Below are 20,436 nucleotides of genomic sequence, written 5' to 3'. Positions count from 1 at the left end.
CGCATGGAATAGTTTACCAGTGGTAGTCGTGGAAGCGGAGTCATTAGTGACATTTAAGCGGCTGTTGGACATGCACATGGACAGCAGTGAATTGAGGGGAATGTAAGTTAGGTTATTTTATTTTTGGATTAGGAATATTCCACGGCACAACATCGTGGGCCGAAGGGCCTGTACTGTGCTGTACTTTTCTATGTTCTATGTTCAGGGGTGTGTAGATTTGCAGTACTTTATTTGAGCAGAAAATCAGTTGTTGCTCTCCACTGGTTGACTGAATTAAAGTGAATCAAAGCACTTAAGGATTACATTGCTTTAGGTCTAGAGAAGAATTTCTGGGGAAAAATCATTTTTGTATATTACTGCATTAATCAAGGAATTATTGAACACTAGCAAATGGTTCTCCAATCAACAAGTTGTTCAAATGTGTTCTATTACTTATTTCAGCTCCGGCCCTGTTGTAAATCAGGATACTTTTCTTATTATTCCTTTATTTAATTCAATCCTTTAATGTAAGTATTTCTTATGAGTCATGATGGTAGAAATAGTAAGTGTTTCTCCTTAGAAGTCTTCAGTAACTATTGACTGGGTAAATAACAACAGAATTAATTTTTTAAAAATTCTGGCTATGGAGTTTAATTTCATTATACATTTCTACAAATGGCATCAAGTATTACTCAAAATAAAAATGGGAAGTCTGATTACTTCAAATGTTCAGATTTTAGAAAATTTCAGACAATTAATTACTTTTCATTGTTAAAATCTTATCTACAATCTATATTTATTCAAATGAGATAAAACTGTAGGCAAGATTACAAACTAGAAGGAAGGTAAGAATGGAGTGATTTTTAAGACCATAAACAAATCTATATCTAATGCAAGAAAAAAAATATACTTTTGTCATTATGAAAATGTCAACAATAATGTTCCCTCTCCATGATAAATGACAAAATCACTCCAAAAACAAAATATTTTAAACTTTATGTAGTAAAGGCTGATCAATCACTACTCCGCAGAATGAATCCCACTGCAAATTGTCTGGCACAACTGGAACCACAAACGAGACAACTTAAGCCAGAAAGTGTAATAATTTCAGTTGCAATGAAATTTTAAAAAAATACAGTTGGGATATTTGAAATAATATTTAAGCTTTAGAATGATCTGAAAATTACTGTTTGATAAATGTACCAGCATAGTTTTAACCAAAGTATTATTGCAAATCCAGTTAATGATGCTAATGGCCAAGGCAAATTCAAAATTGAAATCTAGCTGGATAGATTTTTTAAAAAAATGTTAGTTAATGTTGAGGAGAGACAGTAGGCACTGCAGATGCTGGAGAATCTGAGATAACAAGGTGTAGAGCTAGATTAACACAGCAGGACAAGCAGCAGAGGAGCAGGAAAGCTGACGTTTTGGGCCTAGACCTGAAACGTCAGTTGAAGGGTCTAGGCCCGAAACGTCAGCTTTCCTGTTCCTCTGATGCTGCTTGGCCTGCTGCGTTCATCCAGCTATACACCTTGTTATCTCAGAATCTCCAGCATCTCCAGTTCCTACTATCTCTGAAACATTTTTACCCCCACTGTGAAGCCTCTTCTAAGGATGTCTACTTTGAAGAAGTTACTCTCCTCCCTCCAGAAAGACCTCAGTGGATCTCTCTCCTGCTGCAACTCTCTCGTAATCTCTTCGGCCCTGAAACTGCTCGACCACGTCCTGAAGCAAACTAGGTACCACAGCCACATTACCTTTCTTAGTACATGCCTATTTAAAAAAAGAAGGATCTAGGCCCAAAACATAAGCTTTCCTGCCCCTCTGATGCTATTTGGCCTGCTGTATTCATCCAGCTCTACACCTTGTTATCTTGGTTAATATTGTGGCTAGCCATTGAGACACAAGCATGTGAGGGTTGCAGGGTTTTCTTCATACCAGAACAGCAATTTATCACACAAAACAGATCAAAAGCAAAAAGACAGAAAAATCTTAAGGCAACTTCCAACATTAAATTTCTAACCCATTTCTCAACAACAGAGATTCAATTCCCAGAGAAAATAACCCTTTATATAGAATCTTTAAGTTCCAATTAACTGACTCCCGGCATTTACTTTGCCATGGACTGCGATGACAATTTAGTGAATCTTTTCCAAATCTTCTAACATGAATAGTTCCACAACTCTAGAAGCCAATGCTTTCTCAGTTATAGCAGATTTCTAAACAACTTTTTTGGTTTGGCAATTTCACAAAATATTCTTTTTTTGGGGCGACTGCATTTTCCCCAAATTACCAATACTCCTACATGGAAAGGAAACTGACTTGTTTTTAAACCCAGTAAGTTTACCTCTGAACCATTACCAAAAAATTCAATTCCTGGGTTTTCTAACCCAAAATCAATTTTGGACTATTCAGAACTGAAAGTTAAACTAATAACTTTCCATAATTACCCATCTGTTGTAAACCCCCATAGTATAAACATCTTTATTCCATTAACACTAAGGGTTCTATAGACACCTGCTTTCTGAGCAATGCTGGACTAGGTCAACATTCCGGAAGAACTCTCTGACTTTTTCACTATACTTACCAATACTCATTTGCAACATTTTTGAAATTCAAACTCTAAAAACTACCTTTTAAAATATATATAATATTATAGAGCAGACATCACAACGTAGATAATATCATATTAATATATCTTAGGTTACTACAGTGACTTTAAAATATTGCACTGACTGTAACATGCTACGACATTCTAATCATGAAAAGCTCTCCGCAAATGGCAAGTTTCTTCTGTAAGTATACTCAAGGATCAAAATATCATGGTAACTCATAATTATCAGTTATAATTATAGAATTTTTAGTACATTGGATCATGATGGGTGTTTTTATTAAGACTACAAAGAGTAGCTAACATAATTCTGCACAAATGTCAGCAATAAACACACTAGTTTTAGATATAGTTGCAATTTTCCAATCAACATGATAACAGTTCTGACCAACATTAATCATAACAAAAGATTAAAAACAAAACTTATTTGTCAGTAGCTTTTCAATTCAGATTTCTGATGCAAACTGCTCTCTGGAGCATTTGTTGTGGAAAATCTGACAGAAGAATATTTGAATTGTCCCAGACCTTGTCATTATGCTAAACTGAATGTTTGAGCAAATGGATAAATGTTTGGTTATGTAAGTATGCAAATGGTTACAATGGATGAGGTAAGTGATAAGAAGGGTGAGGTGCCAGCTGAGCAATGGTCCACAGTGGTAGTGTCGCAAATGGCAGGATGGCACTGTGTCCGGGGGCAGTAGAAATATGCTGCAGGAAGATAGGATACCAAATAGTTAGGGTGGTCTTGTTGCTGGTTGGAAAAGCAGTAGAGAGGCAGCTAGGAAATGTGTTAGTGTGGTACAGTAGCAGCTGAGTGAGTTGTCAGGGTGGTAGGTTAACAACTGGGTTGGGTGGTAGGGTGCAAGGGATGACACAATTCTAGCTGGTTAAGAAAGTGAAGTTGGGTTGTGCCAAATTGAGGAAAAGGTCAAAATGCCATGATGGCTCTGTGAATAAGGACAGGGAATGAAGCATTATTTGTATAGTTACCCTACCAACTAAGTATTTTGGAACCTTCTGAGTTGGAGACTTCTTTGGAGGCTTCTGAATTCAGGGTAATGTAGCCCATCAGAAGTTTAAACTTTCTGGGCAATTACTGAATAGTCATTGCGGATTGCATCGGTATTTCTGTGGGGTTACGATAAATTTCTTGGGGGTATTTCTGGTCTTGGACTGTTTGGAGGCAGGAAGATCTAGGCATTGCTAGTTACCGAATTACTAGGCTTTCCTTTACTCTGCTTTAACAATTCAACTGAAACACAGAGTGCACCTTCTGTTACACTCATTCATCACTTCCAATTTCCAAAATAGCTATTCTACAGCATTTGAGTTGAAGTGACATGATCAATTAATGCTAATTTATGTGAAGTTGTGTGTGGCAGACTTGCGCTGGATGTTAAAAGTGAAAGCATAATCTATAATCCACATTGTTATTCAATACTAATTCAGATTACTGTTGTTCATGTTCTAATGCATTTTTGTCATGATAGTATTACTGTTCTAGATATATTGATTTCTTAAAGATTTGAGAGAACCTATTTGGAGAACATCGGGAAGTGAGAAAAATGCACAGTTAGAGCTTGCATCTTGTGGCAGGGCTACAAGTTAAAAGTGTAACCCTGACATGCTTGATTTTTGGCCAGTTTATTCACTGACGGGAAACTGTGGATGGGTTGGTGGTGACTATTTCTTATGCTTGGTATTGTAATTTTCCTTCAGTATTTAAAGCCTGTCTAAAAATTTCAGCAATAGATTTCATATAGGTCTTGCAGAGCCTATATCTGCTGAAATTATGTTTAGATCCTTACAAACAAAAAAAATCATTGTAATCAATCTATTAATTAACTGGTTGTAGAAACTTACTGAAGATGCTGGAATCTGAACTGAAAAAAACAGATGCTGGAGATTGCAGTGGGTCAGGCAGCATCCATGGAGAGAGAGCAAGCTAACATTTTGAGTCCCGATGACTCTTCAGAGACAGATCAAGATTCACCTAAACTCGAAATGTCAGCTTGCTCTCTCTCCATGGATGCTGCCAGACCTGGTGTGATCTCCAGAATTAAGGGTTTTCAATCATTATTTAACTGGCCTGTGGTTTATGAATGAGGATTTAAAGATTTGATAGTTATTTATTCTCAGCTTTAACTCTGAGGAGCACATCTTTACAGATCAGACATTGCAATTACTTGACAGAAGCTGGTACCCATCTTGAACTTTAAAAAACTGTGTTTCCACAATATTTTGAGCTCAAACACTATACTTACACAAGATAACTTCCTGACATTAAAACAAGAAAACACCTCAATGAAGGCCATTTCAGAAAAAGAAAGTCTGTTCGGTGATTTCCGCAAAAGTTTGGATTTTCAAAGATAAATTATTTAATTTTTAGACATTCCTGCTTTAAGAAAGATTTACTTTTAAGTTCTCCCTAGAGTCTTAACAATAGGGCTTTGGTTGCCTAAAACTTTGGGTAGTTGTTTGTATATTAGTCTCCTCAAAGAAAACTCAGTACACTCATCTTTAGATATACATTGGTTCAAATTACAGTTCTTACCTTCAGGTCTGTACTGAGCAATCATAGTCACAGTCTGGCCCGCTCCTTTTAGAGCCAGTGCAGCCTGCTCATGTGTTGCAGTACGCAGATCTATGCCATTTACCTGGGTAAGAAAAAGAAAGCAGTTAATTTACACAACTTTTTAAACAAACTCAGTTTTTCATGGAAGATGATTTGTCTGTTGCAAGTGATGTAATGTTACATATAAATAGATTGATGAGTAAATGTGAAAAACCTAATGCAAAATAAAATTAGGATTAACAAACATTACAGTACACAAACTAACATATTTATAGAATATGAGTTTTAGCTTGGTGATCCGTAGCAATAATACTCAATGAGTCATGAATTACTGCTCAACAGTGCCGTATTCATCTGGTCACAATTAAGCACAAACACATCATCAGTTGGATCATCCGTTCAAACAGGGAATAAGCAGCCACAACAATTGCACAGGACTGCTGAAAGACATGACTGGGCTCCTTCCAGTATACATTTGGCATGAGTCCAATGGGAGTGTAATGAAAAGGATAAAAATCAAAATGTGATTGGGCTTACTTCTGCCCTCAGTGCAGTCAACCACATCAGCAGGAAGATGTCTGGGAAATAGAATGCCATGTAGGAGCTCTGTCCTTCTCAGTTGGGGAATTTACTAGGCATTGGTTTATTTAGCGAACCATCTTTTTGACTGGCATAAATCCAGCTCACCCGGAAACCTGCTCTTATTATTCTGATGTTGGAATCTGTAACATTCAATACTCTCCATAACAATATACCAGAACATTGGGGCAGATGTGTGCGGCTGAAATGACAATCCTTTTCCTGGTACTTTTACTCAAAATTAGTTCAAAGTTAACTTACAGTCATTTAAAATTCTCCTAATCAGTAAATTTCAGCATAAACAGAATATACAGCACAGACTAGGCAATTTAAAAAAAAACACTATTCAGAACTGGAGAGTCACATCTTGATCCAAAACATCAGCTTTCCTGTTCCTCTGATGCTGCCTGGCCTGCTGTGTTCTTCCGGCTCCACACTTGGTTAACTCAAAATATTAACTACTTTGTCTCTCCGCAGGTGGCTCAGTAGTTGACACTGGTTTGATTTCGACCTCGGACGACTGTCTGTGTGGAGTTTGCATCATTCTCCCCATGTCTGCGTGTGTTTCCTCTGGGTGCTCTGGTTTCACCCCACAGTCCAAAGATGTGGAAGCTAAGTGGATTTGCTATGCTAAATTTCCCATAGCGTCCAGGAATGTGTAGGTTAGGAGCATTAGCAATGGGAAATTCAGGGTTACAAGGACAGGGAAGGTGGATGGATCTGGTGGAATTCTCTTCAGAGGACCAGTGTAGACTTGTTGGGCCTAATGGCCCGTTTCCAAACAGTAGGGATTCTGTGTACACATGCTGCCAGACCTACTTTCTCCAGCATTTTCTCCTTTTATTTCAGATTTTTAGCTTCTGCAGTATTTTGCTTTATTTACACATTTTCCTGAAGCTTTTGATATTGCACTCATTAAGATGTTTCAGAGAATATCAATTCAAGAGAAAAACCAACATTTATATCGCATGAGAGAAGAATGTTGATTAGTTTACATGTGGGTTCTGACGAGTAGAAGCACTGACATGGCGAATGCACCCATTACTACTGATTAACAGTTTAGACTGAAGCTTGGCTTAAATTTTAAAAATTGACAGACTGTTCCAAATAGCACATCTCTTTGGCTGTTTGCTTTAAATGAGATACCGACCATTTATAACAGGCCTGTGCTTGAAAAACTCAGAACACAGTATCTAACATTAGATGTGACTCTGAAATTTGACAATACAATGTACTGGATATTTCTGAATGAATGAAGAATTATACAGGCAACCAATTTAGGATATCAGTCAAACCTGTCATGTGGCACACTTGAATGTACTGGAAGCTTTATATATTAATAAATAATGCCCTGTTCTTTGCAGACAGTAACAATCTGTATATTGACTGTGTCTGTTTCTACTCAACACATTAGGAGGTAGCCATTTGTTGTTTCATTTCTCATGCAAAAACCCTGATCAATCAGAGTTAATCCAGCGTGTTTAATGCTTAGACAAGGCCTGTCAACTGTCAATCCGCAATAATGGGTGTATCCCCATGGCAATGCCTCTACCAATCAGTGTCCGTCTGCAAACCAGTCAGCACTGTCCCCTCATGCAGAATAAATGTCAGTTTTCCCTTAATTTGTATTCTCGCAAAAATATCCTGATGACCGCAAGATGACAAGTGTCAAAAAATTGTCTTTTTCAGCAAAACTAAGGTAACAAATCAATATCAATACGCACTTTAAATGTAAGAAAAGACAGAATTTAAAACATACAAATGTAATTCTACCCCGTTAAATGATTCTGTTAAAAATGTTAGAAAACTATCTGGTGAGTATTGGAGCATCTTCAAATGTTTCACAGACCATAAAGAAAACAATATTTGATTTAGGTGGGTGAATTCTGCCCATTCGACGGAAGTGGAATGAAACTCAATCATTTGTGATTTACTGGTGATAATATATAGGCAATCACAAAATGGGGTGGAGGGTGAGTTCTTTCGGTTTTCAGTTAGGATGGCCACTGGTTTTAAAGGTTATCTAATGGCACCACCAGGTTATATGTCAATAGCTTTCCATTTTCCCACAAAAGAGTGTCCTAATTGGCCTGAGCTTTTATCTTGCTTTGAGGTCTTTCCTTAACTCTAGGAGAGATGAGGATGTATGTATTGTGATGTATTAAATGTTCTCAAACGAATCATACAGTAATAGGGCTGAATATTTGGGAATTTTCAAACTGGGATGGAAATGGGTAGTAGGATGTCTAGAAGTATAATACAAGTTGGCAAGTTCAGATTTCTGGAATCTTTGACGGCATTGGAGAGATGAGGTCAGGACATAAAGATTGGTCATCCCTTTGAAGCAGGCAGGACATTTGTCTCAATAAGAATCTGTTAAAGGGAGGTTTAAGAGATGTCCTTGAAGATTCCAGTTGTCTTCCAGTTTAGTGAAATAGTGGGAAGCAGATCAATTGGCTGGAAGCAGGCACTTAATGGCAGGCCTGTAGGCTTACCTTCATTAGAATGCAACCAAAGACTACCCTCTAGTGGGTTCCTCCCATTGTGATCGTCTGACTATACTGTACCTTAATTGAAGTTTATGAAAGTGACTGAGAAGTCATAAACTTGTTGGGCACCCTCCCAGATAAATATCTTGTATTGTAGCCTGGTTCTCCTCTGAAGCTAGAAAACTTCCAATTTAACCTCCACTTTGGAGAGCCTTCCTGCTGCCCTAACTAGATTGAAGACCTACCTGCCTGTTGATAAAGGGATGACTTCTTAACTGTGTGGCAGATTTCTGAGCCAGAAACAAAATTCCCTTGACAGTAGAAATTCAGCACATGGTAACAGGCATAATTTTACAATTCCAAAGGCAGGGTGAAATTTGAGTGATTTTTTTTCTCTTGCAACATATGTGCCACTGACGTGGCCAGCATTTATTGCTGATCCCTAAGTGCCCTTGAACGCAAGCCCATTTCAGAGGGCATTAAAAGTCCACTACATTCAACAGTCATATGTAGACCTTTGCAGTTAAGTGTGACAGATAATCTTCCCTAAACTTAGAGAAGTGAATCAGGTGATGGTTTCATAGTCACCATTACTGAGACAATCTAGTAACTTTGAACTAATTGATCCATTGAATTAAAATGTTTCCTGCTGCAAGGTGCACTTGATTCCTTATCTCAAGAAAGATTAGTCTGGGCATCTGGATTATAGGCCAGTGACATTGACCACGCAACCTCATGCTCAGTTGGAGCACTCAAAATGAGATCCCCTTAGTAAGTAAAAATTAAAAGTTAAAATTCAAGATTGTTGAGGTTGGTAGACTTGCTGTTTGCAAAGCAAATCCTTTGAGTTGACTGGGTGTTGGGGACAGTTTGATAGGTAGAGATTTCATTAGTACTAAGGAACTGCCTTTTATGCTGACTCTGGCTCTGGTGTTCCTGGACAACCAGAAGGAGTTGGACCTCCATGAAGCTGGTCACCTCTCCATCTGTTGGAAACAACTGCAAAATCAACAAAATGTCCACAGCTTGGTAAAATGGCCCTTTAATTCAATCTAATGATGCAAATCGGTTCCCTGCATCTGTTTGATTGGAAACAACCCATGTCATGGTGAAACAGCAGCAGAATTCAGTTTATCAGCCTCCAGCCTCAGTTCCTTTCACACCAGGGCAAGTAAAATTTAGCCAATGGAGTAATTATAAAGCTATTCAGTTGGCAGTTCAAAGCATAGGTTGGTAGTATAAAGGAATACTCTGTACTTATCTGGATGATTGCAGTTCCAAAAGCATCCAAGAAGCTTGACATACTCCATGACAAAGGGGCATGGCTTGAATGGCATTCCCCCCCCCCCCTCACCACTGTCAACATTCACTCCTTCACAAGCAACAGAGTGTACCAACAGTGTATATCATCTACAAGATGCATTACAGTAACTCACCGATGTTTCTCTCTGCCACCTAAAAGAACAAGGGCAGCAGATTCATGAGAAAACCACTGTTTGCAAGTTCCCTATCAAGTCACGCCATCCTGTCTTACAACAACATCGCTGTTTCTTTCCTGTCACCATGTCATAATCACTCTTTCTAACAGCACTATGTGTGTCCTTATATCCCAAGGACTGTAGTGGTTCAAGAAGACAGTTTACCACCACCAGGGTAATTAGTGATGAGCAACAAATGCTGGCCTAGCCAGTTGACACCCACATCCCATGGACTGGGTTGACAAGTGGCAAATAACATTCACATCACAAAAATGCCAAGCAAAGATCATCTTCAATAAAAGACATTCTATCCACTGCCCCATGACATTCAATGGCATTATAAATAACTGAATCCCCTATTATCAACATCCACAGGCTTTCCACTGACCACAATTTCAACTGGACGCACTATAAATCGTGGCTACAAGAGCAGATCAGGGACTAGGAATACAATCGCAAATAACTCAACTCCTGACTGCCAAAGTTTATCCACCATCCACAAGACACAGGTCAAATGTGTGATGGAATAATTCCCATGCCTGGATGGATGCAGTTCCAACCCAACATTCAACATGCTTCATACTATCCAAGACAAAAGAGCCTGTTTGATTAGCACCACACCCACAGGCTTCCACCCTCTCCACCACCAATGCTCAGAAACAGCAGTGTGCACTATCTACAAGTCGCACTGCAGAAATTCACCAAATATGCTGAGACAGCACCTTACAAATCCACTTCCATCTAGAAGAACAAAGTCAGCAGATACAGGGGAACACCACCACCTAAGAATTCCCTTCCAAGCTACTCACCATCCTGACTGAGAAATATATTGCTGTTTCTTCATTGTCGCTGGGTTAAATTCCTGGAATTTCCTCCCTAATGGCATTGTGTGTCCACCTACACCACAGGAACTGTAGCAGTTCAAGAAGGCAGCTCACTACCTTCTCAAGGGAAACTATGGATCGGCAATAAATACTGGCCAGACAGCAATGCCTATGTCCCACGAGATAATTTTAAAAAATGTAGATCATGTAGGGTGGATTAGCCGTGAAAATACAGGGTTACAGGGATGCGATAGGTGGGTGAGTCTGGAAGGATGCTCTTTTGAGAGTCGGTGTGGACTTGTTGGGCTGAATGGCCTTTTTTCACACTGTAGGGATTCTACGATTCTAGATATGAGTAAAAAATTCTCGATTCCCAGGATCTGCTTGTACTTCTCCAAACATACTGATTTGGAGATGTTGCCATGATTTTGTTGGCTACGGAGTTAGTTGTAGATTTGCAGATGCAGCTTAACAGTTTTTTAAAATTAAGTATATGTGCTTTACAGTTTCTAACAAACTCCCTTAAGCAGCAATTTATTGCTGGCCACCTGACTGCTTCAAGGGATCCTTGATTCATCTTTACACTCCAACGTCCTTCATGACAAGATGCAATAAATGTTACTGTAGTGCTTTCAGGAGACTTGAGTTTCATACACACAATATAAGTACTATCAAACAATTCAAATTAAATGTTTACTCTGTAGTACAGGACATTTCTCCCATTAGTTTGTGAAGCCATTCAGTTTTAGCACTGACTTACTTTCAGCAGTACGTTGACTGCCATGAATTCTGCCTTCAACTCCTCTTACTGTAACAGGATTCATGCCCATATAGAATGACTGAAATCATATACATTGCAATGTCACAAGTTGCTTTACTACCATTAACATTGCCTGCAATAGTATTGTGGCTAAGTAGGTCAGCTACTTCAAAAATTCAAAGTTATTGATGAAGATTATCTAACCATTTGTAGATACATAGAAGTCAATAATACGATTCTGGCATGGCTAACAATGTTATTACCTCTTGGTACATGGTGCAGAGAGTAAATATTCCACTGCAGCAACGTATATGCCTAATGTTCACAAGTGCTTATACAGGCTATTGCCTCCTATTGTCCAGCAGAGTAATTGAGTTCTATTTCTAACAATAGTCATGTTACATAAGTAATTGGATGTTTCCATCCCTCAATACACAGTAAGAATACAACTCTAATCACATTTCTTGACATTTGTCTTGACATATGATTTCATATGTGGGTTGAAATGAGTGAGACCTGGTGAAGGTGCTGTCAACACTAAAATAAGCTAAATTCTGATTATTGTTTGATCATCCATTGCCATTCTATATCTTTGCGCAGTGACATTTGAAGCACTTTGCAAACTCTGCATACTTCGGATCAAATTTCAGATAAAAATTAGCAGTACTGAGGAACAATGCGTATTCTTTCATATTAGAGCAGGTCAGAAGTGCATGAATGACTTTGACACAATTGTGTGTAGGTACAACTCCAGTCTGTACTCTCTAATTTAGGAAATGCAGTAGCCAGTACAGGCAAAGCAAAGAGTTAGGCTCATAAGTGGCCAGCAACTGTAGCATCTCACAAATGCCAGAAAGTTACCACCTTCAACAAAAGAGAATCTAACCATCTGCTTTTACAATCAAAACCATTACCACTCCCTGAATTCCTATGCTACCAACAACCTACCATTGACCAAAAATTGAACTGGACCACCATATAAATACTGTGATTACAAGAGCTGGTATGAGGGCATTTTGTAGTGAATAACTCTCCTTCTGACTCACTAGAAATATGTCCACTATCTACAATGCACAAGTCAAGAGCATAATGAATATTCTCTACTTACCTGGATACATACAGCTCCAACAACGTGAAAGAAATCCAATATCATCTAGAATAAAGCAGCCCACTTGATTACCACCCTATCCGCTACAATCAACATTTGTTCCATTCACCAGTGGCAACAGCATGTATCTTATACAAAATATACTGTAGCAATTTAAAGAAGCCTCTTTCAATAGCACCTTTCAAATCAGGGACCTCAACAAGGACAGCAGGTGCATGGGAACAAAACTATCTGCAATTTTTCATCCAAACCACACATCATTGTGACTGCTCCCTAAACACCATGTTTTTTCCACTGTCACTGGGCTGAAATCTAACTTCTTTCCGAACAGCACTTTGCTTTGAGGAATGGGCAAGAGCACAGTCCAGGATGCAGGCAGTTAGCAATAATTAAATGAATAGGTGAACAGGGGTTCACAACACTGACAGTCAAAAGCACCGAGTAGTAGAGCAGGTAAGTGGAGGACCTGAGACCAGCAGTCAGCAGCATCTGAAGGAGGGAACTACAGGAGGATGCAAGACAGGCAGTCAGCTGCACCTAGACAGTGAGATAGGCCGTTAAAAGCACTTACAGGAGCAGGAAAGCAAAGTACCTGGAGACAATTTGAAAGAAACAGTGAACAGTGACATTGCGGGAAAGCCATTATATGATTGTTTGGCAGAGGAGCAGACAGAGATAGATTTATGGCAGATACACAAGTGTGTGGAGAAGGATATGCATGCAAAGTTTGGAAGAAAGGTCAAACTGAGATAACGAACATTTTGAGCTGATTGCTTGGTGAGCAGCTGCTTATAGGAATTGTACGTAAAGAGCTGAATTTTACAAAAATGTTAGCAACCTGTAATTAGCTAACTTATGATTATTTAAGAGGTTCTAGCAAAACAGAAGCAACAAACTAATGATTCATTTATCTATCTTATTCTTAAGTAGTAAAGATTTTTTTAGGTTCTACGGTTTAATTTAGGACAGTAAGTCTCAGTGAAAATAAACATTAATTAAATTAATCTTTAATTAAGAAATAATAAAGATGGTTGAGCAGGTGATGTGTAGTGATTACAGAATGTGGTATTTCCTGGTCACTATTGTGATCTAGGGCAAACACATCTGCAGCAATTATTCAAAGCTCGAGAGTCTTTGACTCAGAGTTTATCAGCTGGAGGCTGAAAAATAAATACCTTATTTTACAGACACAAAACACATCAGGGAGGGGACAAGTTACATGGACATTTTATTCCATGAAGTAGTCACATCCCATAGATTAGATTCCCTACAGTGTGGAAACAGGCCCTTCGGCCCAACCAGTCCACACCACCCCTTGATATATCTCCCCAGACCCATCCCCTGATAACCCACACACCCCCTGAATACTACGGGCAATTTAGCTCGGCCAATCCACCTAGCCAGCACATTTTTGGACTGTGAGAGGAAACCGGAGCACCCAGAGGAAACCCACACAAACATGGGGAGAATGTGCAAACTCCGCACGGGAATCCAGGAATCAAACCCAGGTCCCTGGTGCTGTGAGGCTGCAGTGCTAACCACTGAGGCACCGTGTATGGTATTCTGATTTGGTCACTGGTTAAGGAAAGGTGGGTGTGATCCTGGCAAGGCAGGCAAACAGGAGCCTTTGCAAATGGCGAAAAGGTTGGTTGCTTGATTAGTTTGGGCATGAGAGCTGGGTCAAACAACTGACCATAGCACCATGGTCCAGGAAACCATTTTAATCAGGAAGCAAAAAAGAATGTAGTGTTAGTTTTTGACAGTGTATTGAAGGGGACTTAAAAATTTCTCTGCAGCAAAGAATAAGGTTCAAAAGGCTGCAAAGCCTACCTGGTGCCAGGGCTTAGGACAACTCCTCTGGTTAGAGATCAACTTACAGTGAAAACGGGAGAATCTAGTCATCATGGTACAAAGATGTACCAATGACAAAGCAGAATAAGGAAAGAGGTTCTGCTTAGTTAATATGAGCAGAACTTGAAAAGAGAAGGAATGGGAGAATTAGTTTCTGGTTTTGGGGCACTAACATCAGCACTTGTGTAGTGGGGGCTATGCTGTTGGGATGGTCAACCCCTAAAGCTATGCTGGGACCAGTGTTCTTGTGAACCATGGAACAGACAGGATATTAAATTAAGGTGTAGGGTAAGAGATCACATTTGGGAAGATGTGTAAATCAAGGATTAGAGATAAGGCAAGAAAGGTATTAGATGGGAAATAGTAAACAGATCCTTAGAAAATGTGTTGAGAATACAAATTCAACACCCAATTCTAGAGGGCATAAAAATAATAAAGGAACAAAGTTAATGGCTTTAGGCTGAATCTTACAACTTCTTTGGCTAAGTGTCATTTTCATTGAGTTTCAGGGAGGGTTTGTATCTATGGGGCCCAGAAGAATTCTCGAGCTACAGTTTCAAACACGTCATTAAGTATCTATCTTGTCCCCAGGTGCGTTTTTTGTCTGATGCTAGCCCAATTCTACTGCTCGCTGCAGCCTGAAGAACTTGCCAATGGCCTAATATCCCAAAATAGACTTACATCATTGGCACCAGATGCATCTTCGAAACACCGTTGCTCACCAGACAAGCACTGCCATTCTGCAGTTGAACTGCACAATTGCAGACATGTCCAGTGGAGAACAAGATAAATAAGGAGAAATTGGCAACATGATTTGAGGACAGGGACCTCAGGATCTTATCGGATGGGGTGAAGCTGTCTTCCCCCAGGATCATTGTAGGATGCCGAGATCCTAATACCCAAAATATTGACTTCTCCATTCCTCCTGATGCTGCCTGGCCTGCTGTGTTCTTCCAGCCTCCTGTCTGTCTACCTTATACAATTGACCTGGTTGCTTTGATCACCTGAGATGCCCAGGCAATTCATTTGGAAGATGTGGAAGTGGCTTTTACTACAAAAGAGAAGCAATGAAACTCAGCGAGGCATTAGTGACTTCACATCTGTTGTTTTATTTATACTTGCATGATAATTTTGAAATGATTCGCTGCCTGCAGTGTGCTCAGTTCAAGAAAAAATCTAGGATCCAAACCTGAAACTTGCAAATAAACTATATTTCAGCAACAGAACTCAAGTAATGCATAATCATGTACTGGTCCTGGGAGTTGAGAACTTTCTCCTTCCCTCCAGATGCTGCCTGGCCTGCTGTATACTTTCAGCCTGTCTACCTTGGATTCCAGCATCTGCAGTTTTTATTTTGTGTCTAACCAGGTCAGTAGTATGCTTTTCAAAACTATTTTTAATCCATGAAAGCGTCAAATGATGAAACTTGAACATTGATGGTCCGTTATAACAATAGGATAATTTTTTATTCATACATTGGGATGTGCACAAAGCTTGGGCTATTGTCCACGTCTAATTGCACTGGCAAAGGTGATGTTGAGTTGAGTTCTTGAATCATTGTAATCCTTTGACTGTAGGGACCCCCACATCATTGTGAAGGAATCCTGGAAGGAGTTCCAGGAATTTTAACAAACGACTGTAAAGGTATGGCAATACAGTTCCATGTCAAGATGGCATGTAACTTGAAGGGGAACCTAGAGGTAGTGTTGTTCCCATGCATCTCCTGCCTTTATGTTTCCAGGTGGTAGACTTTGTGGATTAGGTCTAATCTGTAACTAAGGATTGTATTTGAGGTACTCTGTACCTAAGATGGTGCCATGTTGGTGCACTGTCACTAATCTTGTAATTGAAGAAGCTGTACCTCGGTATCTTTGTACCTAAGATGGCGCCGTACGTGACGGCTTACAAACTTTTCACTGTACTCATTTGAGTAAATGTGACAACAAAGCTAATTCAATTCAATGTGCTGTTGAAGGAGCCTTAATGAGTTTCTGCAGTGTATCTTGCTGCTGCAATTAAGCAATGAAGGAATTAATGTTGAAGGCAATGGCAGAGGTGAACAAGTGGCTATAGAGTTCCCAACTCTCAGGACCAGGAAATGATCATCACATCATTTAAGTTCTGTTCACCAGAATAAAGTTGAACAAGAAGACATTATTTTCTCTCTGGGAAAACTTTTACTTCTATTATTGAATTAAATTGCTTAAAGTTAATGGAAAACTAGAGTTAATAACCGTTTTTAACCTAAAGAGATCACGCAGGATTACATCAAGAACAAACTGATATAAGATCATTGATATAAGAAGATTGCAGTCCTTGGGCCGTAGAGACACCCACAACACTAATAGCAAGTTCTGGAAGGAGTCTTAGAAGCATTTGATGAGGAATTGTGAAGGTATGGCAATATAGAATCCGGTCAATTGGGACACAGCAGTAGATGAGTGGGCAGAGGAGGGACGGTAGGGAGAAAATTAGAGGAAGAAAATAACTTAACGTACCAAGAAGCCTGAATAAGCCAACTGAATTCTACGTTTAAATGGCATATGTTTTCAGGTGTACCAGAATGGTTGGCTATTTAAATCTACAGAGACAATAGACAAACAAAGCCTACTCCTAACTTTTGTGTTTCTGTTCTTTTATTAACCTTCCATAATAAATGAAGGGCCAATCATTACAATTCTGCCATTTTTACTGTTTCTCTTATCAGACACCTAATAATCCAACAATTTCTGTTCATTATCCCAAAGCATCCTTTTATCCAAAACTATGATCAACATGATACATTAGTTACAAATTTTCTTAGAAATTTTGCAAAAATTTCTGTTAATTTGTACATCAATTTTACACCAAGACACTATCTTGTCTCTGCTACTACTCCGCTTGGTGTAGTAACTTACAAAGTAGGGGTTTCTCAAATGGGAAGATCACTCTAGCTACTCAGCCCCTTTGAGCACAAGGAGATAAATATCATGCCTTCCTGCATCTAAGATTTGGGGTGAGGAAATCTATACCAACCCATTACTGAATTAAATCTTGGCATCAGTATGTTCAGTTCATTCGTAATGGGTCCCTTTATATGAACATACAACAAATTTATCCACCAAACTTAATTCAGAAGTTATGCTAACAATCTGGGAAATTTATACAAAAGAGGCTGAATCTTACCAAAACTCAGCCATGTGTCATTTTCAGCAAGTTTCACTGTGGGGACTCTCTCTGTGGATCGTAGCAAATTTTGTCACATTATCCTCCCAAGGGCAATATAACCTTTAGGTGTTAACATTGCTCACTTTCAAATCTTACTGACACAGGCCCATCCAGAAATTTAACTTTAAAGGTAGGGTGTAATGGACTACTGAAAGCAGCGTACGAGTTAGTAGCGAGTTTTGAGAAGATTTGTAGCTCAGGTTGAGTTTCTGGATGTGAGTTTGCTCGCTGAGCTGGAAGGTTAGTTTTCAGACGTTTCATCACCATTCTAGGTAACATCATCAGTGAGCCTCCAATGAAGTGCTGGTGTTATGTCCCGCTTTCTATTTATCTGTTTAGGTTTCCTTGGGTTGTTGATGTCATTTCCTGATAAATAGAAAGTGGGACATAACACCAGCGCTTCATCGGAGGCTCACTGATGATGTTACCTAGAATGGTGACAAAACGTCTGAAAAGTACGAGTTAGTATTAGGACATTTTGCATTGATTTGTTAACACGGCCCAAGACTGCAGAGAAGAGAGATAATTGCATCTCTGAGCAGATAATGGGGTATGGAGGTTCAAGCAGATGCCAAACCATCAGATTTCCAGGTTAGTGAAGCTTGTTCTATTTGTATTCATATCCCAGTACTAATTTTTTGTCCTATTTGACTGTGCAGTACTTTTTACACCACATCCTTTACATCGAAAAGCTTACTTATTTACAACCTTGGAATATCACACATCTCTAGCTCTTTCTCAACCCATCTGTAAAATTATCATTTTTATTCTCACTTCCAGACAACCATGCTCATAGCCTTCTGGATGGCCTGGTATCGATCACCCTCCAATAACTTCTTCCCACTCTATCCTTTACTGTCCATATCCAAAATCACATTTAGTCCTGCTCATGCATCTCCCTAGTGGACACTGATCTACATTGGCTCTTGATCCTCCAGTATCTCCAAATTAAAAGTTCCTCCAGCCCTATAACTCTGGGCTGTTGCAATTCTGGCCTATTTTGCATTCCCTTCACCTCACTTCTACAGGTTCTGCCTAAGCTCTGGAATTTGCTCCCTATTACTTAGTCCGTCTCATCTGGTTTCATGTCCATTAAGACTTAAAATCCACATCTTTGACAAAGCTTTTAGTTACCACCCCATCTACCTCCCAATCCCCTCTTCATCAATATCTATTTCTCGCTTCAATGTCAATTTATGTGTTATTACATTTCTGTGAGGCACCTAGGGGTGTTTTCCTATAATAATATTGTTGTATGAAATGTAAATTGCTGTTAACACAGAATGCCAAGAATTTCTGTTACCCATAAGAGTAAACAATCATGTAAAGCAACGCATGAAATTCATGTTTGATTGGATACTGCCCTCTTCTGGCAGCATTCAGAATTCCTAAGAGAGAAAAAAATGATTTGAGGGCTTTTTTTCGAGAACACATCAAATTCTGTCAACTTAGTAATTTCAGTCTGCCTAGGAGCCTACTATGTAATATATATTTAAATACAATATTATTTGTTCTATAACTTACAATTATAAGAACTACTGGGAGCTAAAGACATGCAGTTCTCACTACTTACAGCTTCAATGAGTTGCTTTCATTTTTCCACGGGTATTAACAAAAACATTGTCTCTAGCTTACTTATATTTTGTTTTCATATAGACGGAGTAGAAAGATCAACAATTTACCTACGTAGCAACTAAAGTCTATGCAAAAATGTACATAGATATTTTATAGAGCAAACAAATTTATATCTGAATACACAGCTGAAATTTAATCTTGATAAAAGGTCTCACTGACAGTGTCTTCAAAACATATGTCATAATCCCAAACACAGGATGTAAAAAAAAAATCAAAAACAGAACATCTTGTGTGTGCTATTTCACTAAGTTTTGGAGCTTCTGTATCACTTTCAAAACATATTAATGCAAAAATAAGGACAAAACACAGCAATCAATTAGATTTAACTTTGTGACAAACAGAAAAACATCTCCACTTCCTAAATGTAATCTGTCATTTTTATTATTGCATCATTCTCTTTGAGGTTGGCAAAACAGGTGCCTTGAAATTAACACTGACATGAGAAAATCGATTCTTGTCAAAAACAGGAACAATTAGGTGCATGAGAATTATATGTTTCCAACTCTCACTCCTCGTATTTTTTATTTCATCTGAATGTAAAAGATCAGATTTTAAAAATCATACAATGATTCAATATCTGAATTCCTTCATTCAGCATTTGACAAGAAGTTCAATCTAACTAAAGTGTCAAACTGCAACACAATATTTCGTGCCAGCACAGAAAAGAATAAGCCATGTAGTAATTTTAAACATTCATGAAGGATAATTGCAATCAATATTTAAACTTCAGGGTCCTTACTTACATGTAGCATTTTTTGTGATTTTCCGTCAATTGAAACACTGAACTGGAGATTTATTTGGTACTTTTATTATGAATCAATGACAATAATGAGTTACATTTATAAGGCTCTTTTAATATAATAAAACATTTACATATTACAAAATTTAAATACAATGCGCGGATAATTATTCAAAGCAAAACTTAAGACAGATAAAATAAGCTATTTTTCAGGCAAATAACATATACTGCACTATGCAGGTTGTCAATCAGAGCATACCATACATAAGAGATAATGGGAACTGCAGATGCTGGAGATTCCAAGATAATAAAATGTGAGGCTGGATGAACACAGCAGGCCTCCAGCTTCACACTGCATTATCAAGAAGCAATGCTTTTATCATTGTAAGGTGAAATTTAAGCGGCAATGTACCCAAATCATAGTGTGTCAGGATAGCCAGGAAGGAAATCTGGATGAAACAAATTAAAAGTGTCAGACTGCAGCCTGCAGTTTTAATAAATTCATAGGTTCATAAGAAATAGGGGCAGAATTAAGTCATTTTGCCCATCGAATCAGCTCCACCATGTGATTATGGCTGATATGCCCCTCACCCCCATTTTC

At 38.7% G+C, this 20,436-nt stretch overlaps 1 protein-coding gene across 10 annotated transcripts in view; it reads right to left on the bottom strand.

Moving 5' to 3' along the window:
- The window catches only part of dlg2 (discs, large homolog 2 (Drosophila)), an 891,501-nt gene that overhangs the window by 372,038 nt on the left and 499,027 nt on the right, over positions 1 to 20,436 (bottom strand). For all 10 annotated transcript variants that reach the window (XM_048533248.1, XM_048533245.1, XM_048533246.1 and 7 more), the window contains one exon: positions 5,145 to 5,247. In XM_048533248.1, coding sequence (XP_048389205.1) covers positions 5,145 to 5,247 — 103 coding nt within the window. The remainder of the gene's footprint in view (positions 1 to 5,144; positions 5,248 to 20,436) is intronic.

Source organism: Stegostoma tigrinum, chromosome 6 (assembly GCF_030684315.1).
Source record: "Stegostoma tigrinum isolate sSteTig4 chromosome 6, sSteTig4.hap1, whole genome shotgun sequence".
Taxonomy (NCBI): domain Eukaryota; kingdom Metazoa; phylum Chordata; class Chondrichthyes; order Orectolobiformes; family Stegostomatidae; genus Stegostoma; species Stegostoma tigrinum.
Note: the sequence above shows the minus strand (reverse complement) of the source record. Positions and strands in the feature narration are given on the sequence as shown.